The sequence below is a fragment of the Lathamus discolor genome, chromosome 5 (genome assembly GCF_037157495.1).
Source record: "Lathamus discolor isolate bLatDis1 chromosome 5, bLatDis1.hap1, whole genome shotgun sequence".
In the NCBI taxonomy this organism is placed as follows: domain Eukaryota; kingdom Metazoa; phylum Chordata; class Aves; order Psittaciformes; family Psittacidae; genus Lathamus; species Lathamus discolor.
The window spans coordinates 46,528,292-46,547,022 of NC_088888.1; the positions used below are offsets into that span (position 1 = coordinate 46,528,292).

Sequence of the window (18,731 nt, forward strand, 5' to 3'; positions counted from 1 at the left end):
GGTATATAAACTGGGGGGCAAAGCTGGCCAGGGCCTGCTGCTTGGGAGCTGACTGGGCATCAGTGGTTATGCATTGTGCATAACTTCTTTTGTATATTCGAATTTTTATTATTGCTATTATTATTACTATTATCACCTTAATTGTTATTTTCTTCCTTTTCTGTCTCATTAAACTGTCTTTATCTCGACACACGAGTTTTCTTACTTTTTCACCTCTTTCCCCCATCCTGCTGTGAGGGAGGGAGGAGAGAAAATGACTGTGTGGTGCTTAGTTGCCAGCCAGGGTTAAACCACAACATCACTGTAGGCTAGACTGAAAAGGTTAAAGGAGGAAAAATAATTTGTTTGCTTATTACTTGAAGAAGTGCAGGAAAACGTATGCTGAAACTGAGTGAATGGCCCTTTGGAGGCTTTCAAAGGGTGCCTGGTTTCTGGAAGAGAAACTGTTGATGTCAACTCCAGCTATCTTGTGGTTAATGCCATCGCCACTGGAGTTATTCCTTAGCTTTTGTGTTGTTGCTGCTAGATTAAGGTCATTATTTCACACTGGCTGTGTTGTTTCTGTTTGTATGTTTTCTGTCCTTTTACAGCACATTCTTTTACACACCCTCTTTCTCTTTCCTCTTTCATCAGTAACTCCAAGTATTTTGAAGGCCATGTCAGAGCGTCAGTTTGAATTCACAAGCTTCAAGCGTGTTCGTGTTGCCACAGGGACCTGGAATGTGAATGGGGGGAAGCAGTTTCGAAGCAACATCCTTGGTACCAGTGAGCTGACAGACTGGCTGCTGGATTCTCCCAAGCTGTCTGGAGTTTCTGAATTTCAGGGTAATACTTCACAGTCAAAATATGTAGGCAACATTTGCTGGCATCTCTGGAGACAGTGAGTTGGGACACACGACTTGACCAGCTGTTCTTTCCAAAGGCAGTGCATCTTGGAGGGCATTTTCTGTCAGTTCTTAGGGGTGTGGATTTGTGCTGCCTTCCTCCAGCAGTAGAATCGTGTCTGAAGAGTTTCTGACAGTCAGAGCAACTCCTCAGTTTATACCATGTGACTATTTTGAACCTTCAGAAGTCAGAGGTCTCTTTCATGCTACCATGGGGTGTATCTGCTTATTCTGCATTCTATATTTCATTTTCTTCTTCCATTTTCTGTTCTTTGTTCTTCATTGTAAGTGGGAGCTACATTCATACATGCTCTCAGAATATCTACTTGGTTTTTATCTGGAGCTAAACATACCTGTACAATCTGAACTCTGAGATTGTTTGGAAATGTTACTATCAAAGCCTTCAGACAAAAAGATTTTTTTTTGAAGGCAGTTTCATTTTCTTTTCAGTATAGAAAGCTCTTATACTTGTGGCTTGCTTAAATTGGCTGCTGAGTTTCTTACTTACAGAACAAGGCCAGATATTGCAATTGATCTACAGATTTTATTAAGGAAAATGAAAAGTGAATGTTCTGCCGTATAAAAATTGAGTGGTTACAAAACTGTGGCAAAACCTGTGCTTTTGTTGTTACAGTGGAACATCTAGCTTCCTGCAGGCATCAAAGGAGTAGTCCTGTGTCTAACCTTGAAGCTCAGGAATTCATTCCCCAAATCTTTGGCTACTTGCACAAGTTGTCTCGTTTGAACCCCTAGTGCTTAGATGCATGGATATGTGGCTAGGTGCAGACCACTCTACTCTGAGCAGCTTAGGTGGGTGATTGGTCCAGTCTGTTTCAGGAACAACTGAGATGTGTTAGCACATGGCTATGTTTGTGATATTAAAATCTCTTGAGTGCTTGTCATGTGCTAGCCTTGCCAGGCCTTCCCCTGAGACAACTGGAGAAGCAGGGCTGCATGGTATATGCAGTCATAATGTGATAGGTATAAGCAGCTTCTGGAAGAGAGCTAATGTGAACAGAGCTAGGGTGTGACCATGCAAATGTCTGTGTTCATGGTAATGTTAATGCAGTGCCTACACAAATGGGTAAGTGTTCAAAGACAAATGTCCAAAATTATTAACGAGAAATGCACATGTGACAGTGCCTGTCGTGTTAAGCCAGTAAACGAGACTAGCTGTCATGTGCTGGTTTCACCCTTGTGCCTACAGATAGTTGCTGCATATTTTACTTCTTTTTCTATTCTTGTTTTCTGGGGCATATCTGATTTAGGCTCTTATGGTTGTCTGCTGTTTAGGTCTTCGTGTTGAATTAAGTTGCTGTTACCTTGGCCATATGACAGTTCAAAAAAAAAAAAAATTATAATCCCTTTAGGCAGTGGACAGACCTGATGGGTCAACTGATATACTGCACAACATGAGAGCATTTGATCTTTGGTGTTTTACCAGCGTAATATCCACAGGCCTAGGCCAGGGAAGGAAGGGTCACTGTGTGATCTAACTCAGCCTTAGGTATGGGTGATCATCTAAGAAGATCTCAGAAAAAAAAGAAGAATAATCTTCAAAGTCTTCCTTAAGCTGGTAGAGAAATTTACTAAAGGCATTGAGATGGAAGGGACATACTGGTGTCTGGCCAGTAAGTGCAGTTCCATAGGATCAGTGTTGAAAAGTAAAAGTGTGTTGAGTAAAATGGCAAGCGAATGAAAGATGGCGGGTAGTGAGATGATGTATCTTTAGTGATGAGTAGGGTGGGGGAGAGCATTGAATCTGCTTCCTGCAAGAGAGATGGAGACCAACTGGTGAGAGAAAAGCAAGAAAAGAATTCAGAGGAACTGCAGGGGTTGTTTTGTGAGATTAGATTAAAGGAATTATGAATATGTATAGCTTGGCAGGGGTTACACAAGCTAGAACTACAGGAATGATCTCTAACAGAAATCAGAATACAAGTTGTTTGAAGAAATAACAAAATAGTAATTCTTGCATGACTTTTCCTTTTTGCCAACAGATGATAACTTCCCTCCTGATATATTTGCAGTGGGGTTTGAAGAGATGGTTGAATTAAGTGCAGGGAATATTGTGAATGCCAGGTAGGTAAAAACAAAACAACAACAAAGAAAAGAAAAGCCATCAACAAAACACAAGGAAAAAAACACAAAACAAAACCAAAAGAAAAACCCAAAACAAAACCCTGAAACGAAACAAAACAAACACAGAAAAACAAATGACCAACAAAATAGACCCTCAAACCACAACTCAGTACAAAACAACAACAACAAAAAACCCACCATCACAACCCAAAAGAGGACCCTCTCCCCCAGAGGAACCAGCCAGGCAAAAGCCTCCACAGTTGTTCTTTCTTACAGTCAGATGTACAGAATACTTTCTTCCAAGCCTGTTGCTTGTAATCATAGCTGGAAATATGTTTGCCATTAACAGATGGCACTGGGAAGGTGTTTGAAGTGCTGTTTTTCTGTGAACTTCTGTACAGTGGAATATATGTTTCTAAGTTTCTTAAATCAACATTGGCAGAGAAGAATTCTGATGGTTGGCACTGATTTAATGCTTGTCCTTAAATCCCTGTCTGATGTTGGAAAAATGTGCTCAGTGGCTACAAACATAATTGGCATTCTTGTGGGAATTTTAAAATGAATTAAATGTTTCTGTGGCTAATTGTGTTTATGAAAATTATGGCTAGAGAAGGAGTTAAAGGCAATGCCTGAGCTTGGCATGTCAGCATGCACAGTAGGCTGTTGTGTATACTGGTCCTTTTGAATCTGGATTGGGGTGGAAGAAATTTCCAGTGTGGATCCATCAGGCTGACCAGTTAGTTCTCTGTTTTGGGAATGGCAAATTACAGCTACAGTCATCTCCCAGTCAGGGAAGATCTCCTTTTCTCTGTGACCACAAGAAATCTTAAAATTCATGAGATATACATGTATTTTTGTTTTTATGGCTATGATTACTACAATCTGCTTCCAGTTATCCCCAGTGAATAAGGGATATCAGACATCATATGAGCATGGATCTTTCTAAGCACAGTAGACAAAAAGCCTCTCATGTCCAGAAGTAGGATAACTGTTTCTGTGTGCTGTGCCTGGGCTCAGTGACCCTGCTAACTCTGGACTGGCTTACAAGGAGGTATTAATCTGTCTCTGCCATGCATCCATCCTACAGCACTTCCAGTTCCACAGCCTAATGGATGTCTGTAAAGCTGAGGCACAGTTAATCTCATTTTATTGACTGTATGCGGTTTCTTTTGATTCCATTAAATGATTTTATGTTTGTTCCAGTACAACGAATAGAAAAATGTGGGGAGAGCAGCTTCAAAAAGCAATTTCCAGGACTCATCGCTACATTCAGCTGACATCAGCACAGCTCGTTGGTGTTTGTCTTTTCATCTTTGTACGACCATATCATGTCCCCTTCATCAGGTAAAAAACAAAACAAGAAAACCCAACCACCCCACCCAACCTGTGTTTTCAGTAACATCTGTTGTTGGAGCATGGCCAGCAAAGGGTGGGGCTGGTTTTTCAGCTTGGTGGGGTCTGTGCAAACCTGATTCCTGGTCTCTGCTCAGCGTGGGAGACAGACATGTTTCCCGTCAGCTGTAGGCTGGAGTCCATCCTGCTGAGTAGCTCAAAGGCCAGGCAGTCCCAGTTCCTCCAGTTCAGCTGAGAAGCTGGGCATGCTTGGACAATCAGGGTATAGAACCTTGTTTGGGTGCTGTCATTCTGGAAAGGGAATGACCTGAGCTGGTAAGTCCAAGAGTTCAAGTGAAGGCAAGTGTCTCTACCTGAAGGACATGTTTTACAGGACTAGTTCCAGACCTGAAAAGAATGGTGGAAAATGTGGAAAGGGAAGTGGAAGAAAGAGAGCTATTTTGCCACGTGACATTTTATAGAGTCAAGAGCTTTTAGGGCCTATTAAATGTTTGTCTGTCCCAGATGTTACAAGAACCAGAACCGTGTGCCTAGTCAGGAGGGTTCAGAGCTGTGTGTCCTCAGCTTGCTAGTACCAATGTCCTTGGAGACTGACCAAACTCCTCTTGCCCCTAGGAGATTACCAAACCACAGGGGATATCCACATGAAAATGGAGTGGTCAGGAGTTGTGCAGGGTGAGCATAAATAGGTAGGAAATGAATAATTAGCCAAAACTACCTCTAGGCATCTGTCTGACCTTGAAGTCTGGAGTGGTCCAATCAGTGCCATATACCCTGTATCAGGGCACTAACAGGCCTCTGCATTTTGTGATCAAAATATCAAAAGCTGCCTCTTTCTTCCTTTTGATCTCTTATCCACTGAGAAGATCAGTGCAGAACTTGTTCAACATCAAGTGCTGTAGGCTAAGCAGAGTAATGCAATCCAGGTAACTGTGGTGGTCTTGCATTGCTGCCTTCCCACTAATCTTTCTTCAACATGATTTTAAAAAATTACATGTTTCTTCTGTCATGAATTAGTCCGGAGGAGAATTGTGTCTGCCAGTTTTTGACTTTTCACCTGGCTTAGAAGAAATTTGAGTAATCCAGCAGGAAGTGCTTAGCTTAAATGGAAATCAGAAGCAAAACAGCACAGCAGCTCTGCTGCAACTGTCAAACTGGACGTAACCCTTTGAAACTCCAGAGGAAGAGAGAAGGGTTCAGTGTTGGTCATCAAGTTTCATGAATTTATGCTGATGTGCTGCTATGTGTTATGTGAGTGTAATCAAACCTAGCCTGTATGTTTGTGTAGTTTTTTCCCATGCCCAGAAAAGGAAAACAAAAATTATCAAAAGTGCAAAAGAAGGCTTCTGTGCTTACAGGAAAAAAAAGCTTAAGCTTTTTTGCTTACCTGAGGGTGTCTTCTGGTAGTTTTCTGCAGTCATGAAAAGCGAGAAAAAGAGGGAGAAAAAAAGGTAGAAAAGTGGGGAGAGAAGAAAATCAAGAAGGGGGGTAAGAGAGCTGTAGTATCTTGCATCATTCAGATCACAAATGCCTGACAATAACTGAAATAAAACTTAGTCGTTTTCCACCTGCCTCTTACTTTAGCAAGTAATATTCTAGTCCAGATCTGCTTGACTTATGTCTAGAAAGTAATATTTTCTCACCAGGAAGGGCATGCGTGGTGCTGGGGTTGGTTACAGCAATGATCTCATCATTTACTTATCTGATCAGGGAGGCATGCTTTATTCTCAGAGTAGATTGGCCATCTGGGAGAAAGTATCCTGCAAGCAGGTGGTCTGCTTTGCCAAGTCATTTTTCTGTAGTGAAGTGTATGCTAATCATAACAGTGAAATGCCATGTAATTAAGAACATAAAGACCCTAAGCAATTTGTCATCAGTACAGAACTCACTTTAGGATTTAGGTATAAATAGTTGTATCCAATAATCACTGATTTTATTGCATCTGATTTAACAAATTATGGGTTATGATCTTTAATTGACTGAAAAATCTGGCACCAACTGCAAAGTTGGCTTTTAACATGTAGTAACACTAATGAAATTGTTAACTGCCTGAAAAACAGATTGCCGTATGTTCAAAAACAAAAGGAAATTTAATAGTAAATTTAGTTATTGTCTGTATTTTAAAGATCATAGTAGATTTAAACTTGAAAAATATGTTCCCAATATTTTGGAAATAGTGTCTTACTCATCTGTTTTGAAGTGATAGAGGAGGGAAATACATTCAAATAGTTTTATTTCTGTGCTATTGTATTATACTTATTTTGAAACACAAGTATGTGAACATCATAAACTAAAAGATGAGCCCAAGACCTCAAGTTTTCTGGAGGGGAGAAGACATGGCATTCTAAACTGGCTTTTCCTTTATGTTGCAGTCAAACCTGATTGAATGTTTGTCCCTGCAGGCCTTTACTCTCTTACCTTTCTATTTTTACTTTTTTTTTTTTTTTTTTTAATATAGGGATGTAGCAATAGACACCGTGAAGACAGGAATGGGAGGAAAAGCTGGAAATAAAGGGGCAGTGAGCATTCGTTTTCAGTTCTATAGTACTAGTTTCTGCTTTATATGCAGTCACTTAACTGCTGGGCAGACTCAGGTGAAAGAAAGGAATGAAGATTATAAAGAAATCACACAGAAACTCAGTTTCCCAATGGTAAGTGTATGTGCATGTATGCTAAAAAAAAATTGAGATAAAGGCTGTATCTTTGCATTATGAAAGCTGGTCTCAGGCTGTCTTTGATGACAGGTCATATCAAAGAAGTCATCTCAGTGCTATGGAGAATGGGCTTATAGGACAATGGTAAAACATTTCACAAGAGACCAGATACCACCTAACATAGCACTCACTTTACAAAGGTACTACCCCTTTCAAAAAATATAGTTGCTGCAGTGCTTGAAAAGTCCTTGCGTTTAGCAGTTTTGAAGTTTATCTTTCACAAAGGTGCAACTTAACTGACAAATCTGTAAGGCCTCATGGATAAGATCTAGGTGCCTGGCTAGAGAGCATGGTATCAATAGCACTTGCTGGCACTAGTTAGTAGCAGTACCTAAAAGACCATCCATGCCACTCAGAACATCAGTGCTTTAGCTGCTCCTGCTCAGGTACGACATACCAGTTGTCAGCCACTGACACAGTACTTTCTGTTCCCTTTACTTTGTCCTCACAAATGTGTCACTTCCAGGGAAAGCTGTTTGGCTTTCCTCAGTGTGTGGCAAGTAGGCTTAGCTGCTTTAGCTGCGCTATTGTATGTGTATGAATAACTTTTTCCCTAAATTGTGTCAAATCAATCATCCTAGTGTTTTATTTCACACTTGTCTCCTCAGGCCAGTAGATGACTCATGAGATTTAGTAGCAGTGCTCCTTTGCTTCCTTCAATGTTGGTTGCTTTAATTTCTACAGTATTTTATTTCTCAGACCTCCCTGGAGAGGTCCTAAACCAAGGAGGGAATGGACCAGCTTGTGTATTCTGGTTTGTAAGCAAAAGATGGCATTTAGGTTGCAAAGCATAAAATTTTAACTTCCTGTTGTTTGCAAGGTTTAGAGGCTTGGCACATGCAGCATATCAATAAGTTGTTTTATGTAAGAACTAACACTGACAGTCTGGACGTCCTGCATAGAATATCTGTTCCAAATGGCCATAAAGTTGTGCTCATGGTAGTTTTTTCCTTCTAATACCTCATTAGCTATTTTATGTCCTTTACATTTGCAATAGCTAAATGTACGTGTGTTTGTAATGCATAGAAAGAGTGCCCTCTAGTGCTGTGACAGCCACAGCTCTGGGACGATTTCTCTACAAATCTCTGGCTATTAGAGGTGTATAGCTTAACTGGAAGAAGGAAAAAAACCCAGAAAAACTGGTTAGAGGATGGGATGTAAAATTTAGAACTGGAGTGAATTTTCAGTGGCGTTTTATTTCAATACATTTACCAAACTGCAACATGCACGGAAGATCAAATTTGGATCAAATTCTTACTCAGAGCCTATATCATTGAATATGCCTTGGTAGCAGAAGCACATTTTGTGTTATTTTTAGAATATGGAAATATATGTGGGTGAAATGTGTTAGGGAAACAAGCATATGTTTTTAATATTCATGATAGCCAAATTGTGAATATAAAGCAGGGGTCCTGGCTTAGACATACCTTCAGGAAATAAGGGTCAGAGCCTGAAACTCTTGTTTACAAATTCAGCTCAGCTGGATGCAAAAGACAGTGAAGGAACTGTTCCATTTTAGCACAAGATGGATTTTAACAAATAGAATGTGACAAGTAGGTCTGGTATTTAGTAATTCAGAGAGACTGGGTTCTACATTTCAATGCATTTAAAATGTGTTTTCATTAATGTGATTTAACATTAACAGTATTCTGTACCTCCAAACTAGGGGCAGACCATGTTCTCACATGACTATGTCTTCTGGTGTGGCGATTTTAACTATCGCATTGATCTAACATATGAGGAAGTGTTTTATTTTCTCAAACGTCAAGATTGGAAGACACTTTTGGAATTTGATCAACTACAACAGCAAAAATCCAGTGGAAAAGTAAGGCAGTGTGTCTCCTTTCCTTGAATACCTATATTTGGGTTTGTTCTAGTTCCTTGAGGGAGTAAAAAAGTTGCATTTTCAGACCCTTGTTTGTAGTACATGAATGTACTAATTGTTTAAAAATCAGAATGTTGTTTGTTTACATGGAAGCAGATGCATGACAGTGGCACCTACCTCATCTGTGATTTGATCAAAGAGATGGTATTTGTCTTCATAGATTTTTAAAGACTTCCATGAAGGGACTATTAATTTTGGACCAACATATAAATATGACGTTGGCTCAGAGGCTTATGATACAAGTGATAAGTGCAGAACCCCAGCTTGGACTGACAGAGTGCTTTGGTGGAGAAAGAAACTGCCTTTTGAAAAAACAGGTGCGTAAGTTCTTTCCTCCTCCTTTATCTAAAAGTTGTTTTAGATTTCATCCCGAATCCACATAAGGGAATTTAATCTAGTGAATGGTGAGGAAGTGAGTCAGTGAGTTCTGGACATAAGGGAATTTAATCTAGTAAATGGTGAAGGGAGTTAGTGAGTTCTGGGCTCTCAGATGCGTCCTGTAGGCTTTGTCAAATTGCAGTAGCTTTAATCTAGCAGATATTCTTTCAGCTTCACTGGAATAACTTGTAGGGCTAGAAAGAGCCATTTCGTCATGTGAACAAAGGGCTCATGCTGGGGAATTAAAAGGTGGTGGGAGTTCGCTCAGGAACTGAAAATAATCCAGCTATAGCAATCTAGAAATTATTCTGTTGTTTTTCAACAGAATCATTAGTCCACATAAAGTTCCCATGTTCTAATGACTAGGTTGTTGCCACTGTTGTCCTCAGCAGATGTATAGGCACGTTTCTGTAATTTCTTCTGCCATAGTAATTCTTAGGAATATTTCTGCTAGCTTCTGAAATTAGGGCAGATCTCATTAATTAGTGTTTGTAAAGTACTTTCTGATCATGAGTGGCCAGCGCAGCAGAAGGGTGGTTTTCACTTGTTAATCATGAGTTACACGAACAAAAAAAAAAGTATTTCTTTGTGTGTCCAGGGGCAGTTTTCATAACCGTTTTTTTCAGTCTGTAGGTACGTCCCCTGGTGTTTATAAAATCTGAACAAAATCATATTAAAAGTGTAATTGCTGGGGAAGTAGTTTGGTTTCTGCCTGCAGATTTGCTTTTTCACGTGCGTGGGAACTACTGCTTGGAATCCAGGTCATACCATGAGTACACTGAGGGTAAAAGGTACAAAGCAAAGCTAGGGCAATCAGAGAGTATGTGTCAGTGTGATAGAGAGTTATACGCTCTTATTAAAGGGATGAAAAATAACAAAAAATGAGAAGCTTAAACCATTGAAGGAGATGTAATCCGGGAAAGAAAAACTGTGAGATACAATAACGAAGTTAAAAAAGCCCTCTTGTGCTGGCTGTTTTCAGTTTAGGAGAAGGAAAACCGTTCAGCATATTCCTTATTTTGCATAGCAAGTCCTGGCAGGACTTTAGTTGATGGAGTACACACAGAATGTAGGACCTATCTAGCCAACGCAGGTTCCTGCCTTTAGAGCTTGTAGGCCTCCCACAGCTAGCTTACATGGGTATATACCTGACCCCTTGTCTGTTCATCCACCTTCCCAGCCCTTCAAAGCTTTTCTAATTATTTCGCTACTCAGTTCCTCTCCTTTACTGCTGGTGGCAAGGCTTTTCTGCCTCTTGGCTCCAGTTCTTTTGCCTTTCTTCTTTTTGCTGTTACAGGCTAGATGATTATTTGCCTTCTGAGAAGAAAGTGTAGCCACAGTGCGACTGTTTAAGCATGAACATGATATTCCATCTTAACTCATTTTCAACTCCAGAGAGAAAAATGGAGTTGTCCATTAGCTTAAACAGTGACCTAGAACCTTCCTGTTATTCACAGCAGTATAATACTGTAGCATAATGTCTAGAGCACTTTGTCACCTTCATGCATTGCAAAAGTATTCAGAGGTTAGATTTGCATAGGTTTGCTTTCTCCCGTATCTTATGCATTATTTCTCAATCCCTGTGTATTCAGATTTACAGTGTGTTTTGCAGGTACAGTGTCTGTTTCTATGCTCAGTAATGGGGCAGGAGCCAAAATCCTAGTATGACTATGTAAACCCAGATTGTACAGGAAGTTGGTTGGGTGACATTCAGGGACTATGTAAACCCAGATTGTACAGGAAGTTGGTTGGGTGACATTCAGGTTAAACATTTTACATGTGGCTTTTTCTAGTGATCAGCTGTCTCTGTTGCCCTCCCTGTCCTTTCTGTATTTTTGCCCTAATCCCTCATAAATATTTCAGGATACAAGAAAAAAAATACCCCACCTCCTACTACTAGGGTCTGTAAAGTGCATCCTAATAGAATAGCTCTTAACTGTTAGTACAGCTAGTTTTGAGTGAGTTTTAAATCATGTTTTGTGCTGTATAGCTGGAGAGATCAATCTTCTAGACAGTGATCTGAATGCTGAAACTAAAGTCAGGCACACCTGGACACCTGGAGCCTTGATGTACTATGGGAGAGCCGAGCTGCAAGCGTCTGACCACAGGTAAAGTCCTAAGCAAATAATGAAAGAAAGGGCACTAGGCAGAATGTGTCATACTGAATTATGATGCATTCATAATGTCATAATTGTTGTATTATGGTTGTAATACATACATTGTTGTAACAGGAATTACACTCTTATTCTGTGTTTATTATCCATTTGGAGGTTTTTTCCCCTCATGGTAGGTTTTATACCAGGGGGAAAGTATCTATGGTTTTGTGTTGATTTCTGCTGCACTGTGATGTTGGCAAGGATTGGATGAGTTGTAGCAACAGGTATAGAAAGCTGAGGGCTTTCTGTTGCTTGGTTTTGGAAAGCTCCAATAGCAAAACAAGCTGGTCTGATGGGCTTCCACTCAGCTTGCCATGGGAGAGGAAGAGGCTGGGACAGTGTGGCCTGAAGAGATGTAAGCCATGTGCACAGGGCTAGGTGTGACCATTTCAGAGTAGTGAAGTGTTGGGCTTCTGGGCTTCCCTTAGAAATGGAGATGGGAGAAGGAGGGAAAAATAAAGACCAGTGCCCCTAGTTGGTCCATATCATTAACTTGTCTTTAGGGATATGAATGACCTTTGTTAAACTTGTTCACTGCTTCACTTCCCTCAAACAAATTCTGTAATAAATACACCCTGAAAGCTCCCTTGGATTTGAAATAATCTTTATCTCACCCTTTGCATGCCCTATGGAAGTGCTACAGTATTTTTCCTCATGGCAGCACTCAGTGACCCGCAGTAGCTGGCTCCGTGCTTCTCACAGTGCTTCTGCATGCAAGAACTGTTCTTTATTCCTCCAGCAATGGAAGAACGTGCCACTTGCAATCAATTTCTCTGTGTCAAGGCTTTGACATTACTGTCTTCCACAAAGCACAGTGGAACTGCTGCACTCATTATAAAGGACCCTGAGGATGCAATTGGTGAAACATGACTGTTGTACATTGGTTTTCTATTTCAGCAAACTTGACTGCAGAAATTGTTTTTTAATTACAGTCAGCAGGTTTGCTTTCCCAAGGTTTGTGCTGGAAAAAGGGCTTGTGACATATGGAAATGCATTATGATTCACAGTGCATGTAGAAATACTTAACTATTTCTGTACTTCTTCCCCCCCTCTTTTACTATTTCTTTTGAGCTCTGCTATTGATGCTTTCATATGTTCTGGTAATGCATATTTCTAATCTATGGCAAGTAGGAGGCAGCAATTCCACTTACTGCTGTCTCTATGTGCAGGTGGAAATCTGAGAATGTGGATTGCATCCACTGAGATGAGACAAGCTTTACTCTTTCAGAGAGCTTTCTCAGTTTTATTTAGATCTAACACACAGAGGTGATTTGTAAGAAAAGGCTGAAGAAGCAAGTTTGAAATGTTGGCTGCTTATAGTGTGATGGATTGACGTATGCTTGCTACATAACGAAACTATACACTTAGAGTACTTTGTCCTTCTGTTTTGGAAGAAGACATCTTTAGTGGCCTTGTCCAAGAGAAAATAATATATTGCCTTCCTGATCTATAGATGTTTTGGGACACAGTTGTTTGATAATGAGTGAAATATCAGGTTAGCCAGAAGTGCTACACACAATTGTTATTTGAATTCCTTTACAGTCCATACTGTTACGTTCAGTTAATTCAGGACTGGTAAATACATTTAACAGTGCTCAAGGCATGATCTTCCACTACAGGGAAAATGAAACAACCCACCAGCCTCTGAACTTCTGGGTTGTATTGCCAACCACAATGCTCTTTTGCAGTGAGACCTTAAGTAATTTGTTCTGCTTCTCTTTCTGGGTCGGTCATACATAATGATCACTTCCTTCTAAGGCATAGCAGCCTTAATTACACATTTGCAATGAGATGTAACATCGTGGAGTTAATGGTCATAGTTGTATAGAGTTTAAAAAATACAGTTTGTCCTTCACACAACTAAGTGCTTCCTTGTCCTGCTGCTTGACACTGATTTTAATTTTATATAAGCGTTTCCTGTTGAGTGATGTTAATCTTAATTTTAAATAAGCATTTCTACTTTGTTTTATATAGGCCTGTGTTAGCTATTGTAGAAGTGGAAGTTCAGGAAGTTAATCAAGCTGCCCGTGAGAGTGTTTTCCAGGAAGTCTCATCTTTCCAGGGACCACTGGATGCCACAGTAGTAGTAAATCTGCTATCACCAACACCAGAAGAGAAGAATGAATTTCCCGAGGACTTGCGTACAGAGCTTATGCAAATATTTGAGAATTATGGCACTATTGTTCTGGTCAGGTAAGTTTGGGATCTGAAATGGCATGTCAGCTGTTCAAGAAGATAGGCTAGAAATTCCCTTTTTGTCCTGACAGATTCTAATTTTGTACTAGAAAGCAATATGCTGCATTCCTTTCCTGCATGCTGAATTTCTCATTAGAAATTGAATGCGAGTGTTTTGAATATCTTTTACCTCTCATCAACCTGCTAAAGAAATAATCTAACAGTTCTCTTAGCTGAGTGGAGGAGAATTTTATCTGGTACGGCACCATAAAGCAGAGGCCTTGATGTGAATCGTCGCCTTTACACGCAGGCCTCATTTCTTTGCATTGCCTCTGTTGGCAGGGCCCTGCCTCACTTCCTCTGAGGAAGTGCTGCTCTCTTCCAGCACTGTCATGCTCACTAAGATTTCCTAGCTCACCCACCTTTGTTTTGGGAGTCATTTTGGTTGTTTGTTAATAGTACAGCTTCTTGAAGTTCCATCACCTACTGAGTTTGAGATGCAGAGTGCAATGTGATACCTTCTGGCAGAGCAGTTTAATTTCATTCTGTACAGGGCTCCACCATGTACAGCTCCTGTACAGGGCTGTGAGACTTCTGTTTTGAGAAATACAGGCAAAAGATCTGACAGCTGACCTCGGAAACAAGACCAGAAAATTGCTTGTATTATATTAGACCCATTTATTAATGGAGAAAACTGATGACCTGTTGTATGGTTTTATGAAGTACCAAATATAAGTTGAGGGTTTAAAAGCAACCCTGCAGGAACAGCAGCATCACCTTGCTTGTGAAGAAGTGGAGCAAGAAAAGAATATGCTTTGGTGGTTTAGTTTTGGTTTTAATTTCCTCACACCTCAAGAGTATACCAATTTTGGGGAACATCATGTGTCCTCTGAGGTGAGGACATGTGACATACATGAGGGGTATGGAGAGCCACCAAAGTTAGTACAGAGGGAGTGTAGATATCAGACTTGGTCAGACCTATCAACAGCTGCTGAGATGTTTGTACTGCTGCTTCATGGGGAGGCAGTCCAGTCAAGGGCAGGGTGCTGGGGTCACACAAGGGAGAGTGGGGGAGAGGAAGAGCTGAACTGGGATTCATAGATCATGTTACACCCCCCAAAACAGAGCTGTGAGGAAAACACAACTAAAACCAAATATATAGCTCTACAAAGCTATCATGCTTGCTTTTAAGGCTTTTTATTCAATGGTGAAGTAAAATGCATTGTTTTTTCTCCTCTACCCTTTTTTCCTAGGATCAGTGGAGGTCAAATGGTGGTGACATTTGCAGACAGCAAGTCAGCTCTTCGTGTTATGGATATAGATGGTGTCAAAGTAAGACTCTGTAAAACCTTTAATAGGAATTTCATAACAAATTTCTCAAAAGTGGTTGCTTAAAATGAGACAGTTGAGTTTCTCTCTGTATTAAGTAGCATTATTTTAAAGAAACTTAGTGCTCACAAAGTCCTTAGCTTTCACAGCTGCTGAGGCTTTTAATGCAGTATTTCAGTTTCGGAGGGCAGGAGGTGTCTTTTCTTGGAGCTCCTAAGGAGTGCTTAGGATCTGGCCTTTGATACCAGTGCAGAATATAATGACTTGGCCGTTGTTCTGGCACTTGATACAGTTCTCCTGAGATAATATGTGACTTCATGCTGTTGCCAAAGCATCTTCATGATTGTGGTTTGGAGACTTTTCATTACTCTTAAGTGTATCAAATAAACTCTTTCTACCAAGCTGGAACAACATGATTCATTGGCCTCCCTGGCAAACTCAGCATTAGCAGTAGGCATTTACCTTCCCATCCCCTGCTCTTGCTTCCCACACACATGCTCTACAATTCATCAACCACCTCATTTATGCTGATAAAACTGTTTGTGGGGCTGCATTGTAAACTTAACACTCAAGTAACGGATTTAACTCTTATTCTTCTTTCATATTTGGAGCTATATCTTTTAATTTGGCTCCTTTCACTGATGTAATTTATAGCACCAGCCAAAATGCCATTGCATGTGTGCAGTGTCTAAAGGTGCTGGGAACCTGACTCAGGAACTTTCCATATTAATTTTGTTTCAAAGCTGCTGACTTGGATGCATCTCACCCCAAATGTCATGAAGCAACACATACAAGCAGTTGTGGTCTTAACCTATTTAATACTGTATTTTCCATATACATCAACCATCATATTTGGGATTATCTGAGCAGAGAATCTCCTTACAGGTGGCAGCAAGTAGCAAATTCCTATGTGTTTTAAAGCTACTGACTCAAAAATGGAAGCCTCCCATACCATGATTACTATCACAGTATTGTTTTGACGATATTGGATGTTTCATCAATTTCCCAAGTATTTCCCAAATGTAGCAGCAGTACTTTTGAGCTGTGAAGCTAATTTTCTTTCAAGAATATTGTTACAGCCTGAAAACTCGGTTGGGGGGTAGGAAGAGTGCTTCCTTTTCATTTAGCTTCCTAAATGAAGCTAGCTGCATCAGTTTCCGAAGAGTTGTACAACAGACTGGCAGCACTTGCTTATTCTCTTCAGGTGTTCTCATTTTGTGACATTGCTTGGCAAAGGGGAAACAGTTCTTTCTTTGCATTAGGTTAGAGGCAGAACAGTGAAGATCCGGCCAAAGACTAAGGACTGGCTAAAGGGCCTTCAGGAAGAAATTGCTCGAAAACGGGATAGCATTGCCCCCATGTCCCCCACAGCAAACTCCTGTCTTCTGGAAGAAAATTTTGACTTCTCAAGTTTGGACTACGACTCGGAAGGTGAGCAGAAGGATTGTAAGCAAAATTGTGGGAAACTGGTTTGCTGACTTTGATTGCATAGAGAAAGTACTGTAAGAGCGTCAGTCAGTTCTATCTTAATCTGGAATGAAGCCACAATTCTTAAAAAGAGCATCGTAACTAAGGCCATGACCTGCCTTGTGCCTGCAAAGAGAACTGTTGCTGAGATTGTCCTATCAATTTAGTGTTACAATATATGGTAGCAAATCCAAGTTATAGTACAGTTGTCTGTATAGAAACTAGCTGTAATGAAACACATCGGTTACACAAGAAGCTTGCCCAACCTATATATTAAATGCACTGGCTAATAGTAGAGAGAGACCAAGAATACATTTCCTCACTAATTCTTTGTTACTTAATGTTTTAATTCAGGTGATATAGTGGAGGATGAAGATGACTATTTAGATGATACTTTGTGTCAACACCTAGTAGACGACGCAGCAGAAGATATGCCTGAGAGCTCTGGACAACTTGCATCCACACCTCTTTCAAACAAATCTGGACACAACCCACAGCTCTATAAAGGTAAAGTATCTACCTTCCTTAAAGTAAGACCTGAAAGTTTCTCCTTTTGTCTGTATCTCCCTGTTCATTTCGATTTTCATTGTAGGTCCTCCAAAGATGAGGATCATCTTTTTGGTACATGTTCATGCTCAACCTCTCTGAGTTTGTGACAGTAGCTGAGGTCCTCAGGCATAACAGCAACACAAATAATAAAGCTTACATCCTCCTCCTCTGTAGCCAGGGCAAGGCAAGAATGCTCAGAAATGCTGGTTTCCTTTTATAGTCAGGAGAAATTAAGTCTTTCTATCCATTTCATGTTGTTTGGCACCAGAGTATGCCACAAAAAAATGTCTGTTATTTTCTTATTAGTGAAGGACTGAGCAAAATCAAACAAAGGAATCCTGTAGATTCAGTGGTGGGCTTGGCTCTGTCCTTTGAGCAATAGCTGTGGCAGTGCAGTCAGCTGTAAGCTGGGAAGTACAGGAGTGGTTTTGTTCAAACAGCACACTTCAAGGAGGCCTAAATTTTCTTTGTTCCCATTTTATTTATTTTTGACAAGTTGAAGTTCACACAACAGGTATATTCATTCTTTTAGTGCTTCATAAGTTTGTTACCTTTTTTCCTGGTCACCTGGCTTGTTTGATGTTAACAGGAACTGACTCAATTAAGAGAAGATAAAGCTGTGAAGAGAATACTGATAAAAACTGCAGCAAGAACCAGTCAAACCAGTGGAGATCTTACAGTGGGATGTGATCGGGGCATGCTTTGGTGACCAAACATTGACAGGCTGGGTCATGCACTGAACACTTCATTGTGACAGCAAGTGATTCAGTAGCTGTCATTCTGTGCTCTCTCAGAAGTGCTTTGTCTTCTGACATACAAGTGAAAACTTTAATACTTTCAACGGCTGAGTCAGAAGTAGAGTTCAAAAAGATTAAATGGAATTCCTAACTTTACACAGATTTTCCAAACAATCAGAGTGATATACAGCTTTCTTGCCTGCCTTGAGTCATGCTGAGTGCAGTGTGGCCAGACCCAGAAACCTAGCCCTGAGCTGAGAAGTAATCTGTCATTATTAAATACTGTGAAGCCAATCACTTTGTATTATAGGATGACTTGCCCTCCAAACACCTCTGGCCTACTGTGTGATGATTCATTAAGCTACAGAGAATTGCAGTGATTCTTTTCACCCACACTAACTCTTTCCCACAAAAAGTATCACAAAGTAAATGGAGATTATATAGTTTGAAGGAAGTCAAGGTGCGGTCATGATCTCACATATTATATATTCAATCCATCTCTGCAATTTCAGATGTGTCCATGAGCTTCCAATTCTGGCTGAGTAACTCCCAATTGAAGGTGTGATGATTGTATAGCTGATGTTAGACACAGATGGAAACCAGTGATGGGCAGAACAGTGTGTATGTATGTTTCTGAGGTCAAAGAAGGGCACAGCCTCACAAAACTGATGTCACTGGAAGCCATAGCCTAAAACCAGCAGCCTTTTAGGGGGATAGAGTGGTGATGGCTGGTTTTTGTCTGTGTTCAGTGTTACTGCAGAATTTCAAGCCATGCTTTTAGGGGCCTGCATGACTCCTTGCATCCTACTGATGAATGTGTATTTGCAGCTTAAAAGTATAGAAAATGCAAAGAGAAAGGGGAGGGCAGATTGGGCAGATCACAGACTGCCTCTGTGGCTACCATCCGCTGCTGAGTGGGAGATAGGAACTGTGAGGCAGCTCAGTATTCCCTGCAGAGCACAGCCTTCTGAAAAACAAGAACTTATGTAAAAACGCCTCAAGTATGAGAGACTACTGCTACA

At 40.5% G+C, this 18,731-nt stretch overlaps 1 protein-coding gene across 4 annotated transcripts in view; it reads left to right on the top strand.

Annotated features, from left to right (window-relative positions):
• SYNJ2 (synaptojanin 2) overlaps window positions 1-18,731 on the top strand; it is a 67,896-nt gene that overhangs the window by 41,125 nt on the left and 8,040 nt on the right. For all 4 annotated transcript variants that reach the window (XM_065680627.1, XM_065680628.1, XM_065680629.1 and 1 more), the window contains 11 exons: window positions 634-825; window positions 2,885-2,966; window positions 4,170-4,310; window positions 6,778-6,970; window positions 8,700-8,858; window positions 9,079-9,235; window positions 11,287-11,404; window positions 13,427-13,645; window positions 14,881-14,959; window positions 16,219-16,387; window positions 16,778-16,930. In XM_065680627.1, coding sequence (XP_065536699.1) covers window positions 634-825; window positions 2,885-2,966; window positions 4,170-4,310; window positions 6,778-6,970; window positions 8,700-8,858; window positions 9,079-9,235; window positions 11,287-11,404; window positions 13,427-13,645; window positions 14,881-14,959; window positions 16,219-16,387; window positions 16,778-16,930 — 1,662 coding nt within the window. The remainder of the gene's footprint in view (window positions 1-633; window positions 826-2,884; window positions 2,967-4,169; window positions 4,311-6,777; window positions 6,971-8,699; window positions 8,859-9,078; window positions 9,236-11,286; window positions 11,405-13,426; window positions 13,646-14,880; window positions 14,960-16,218; window positions 16,388-16,777; window positions 16,931-18,731) is intronic.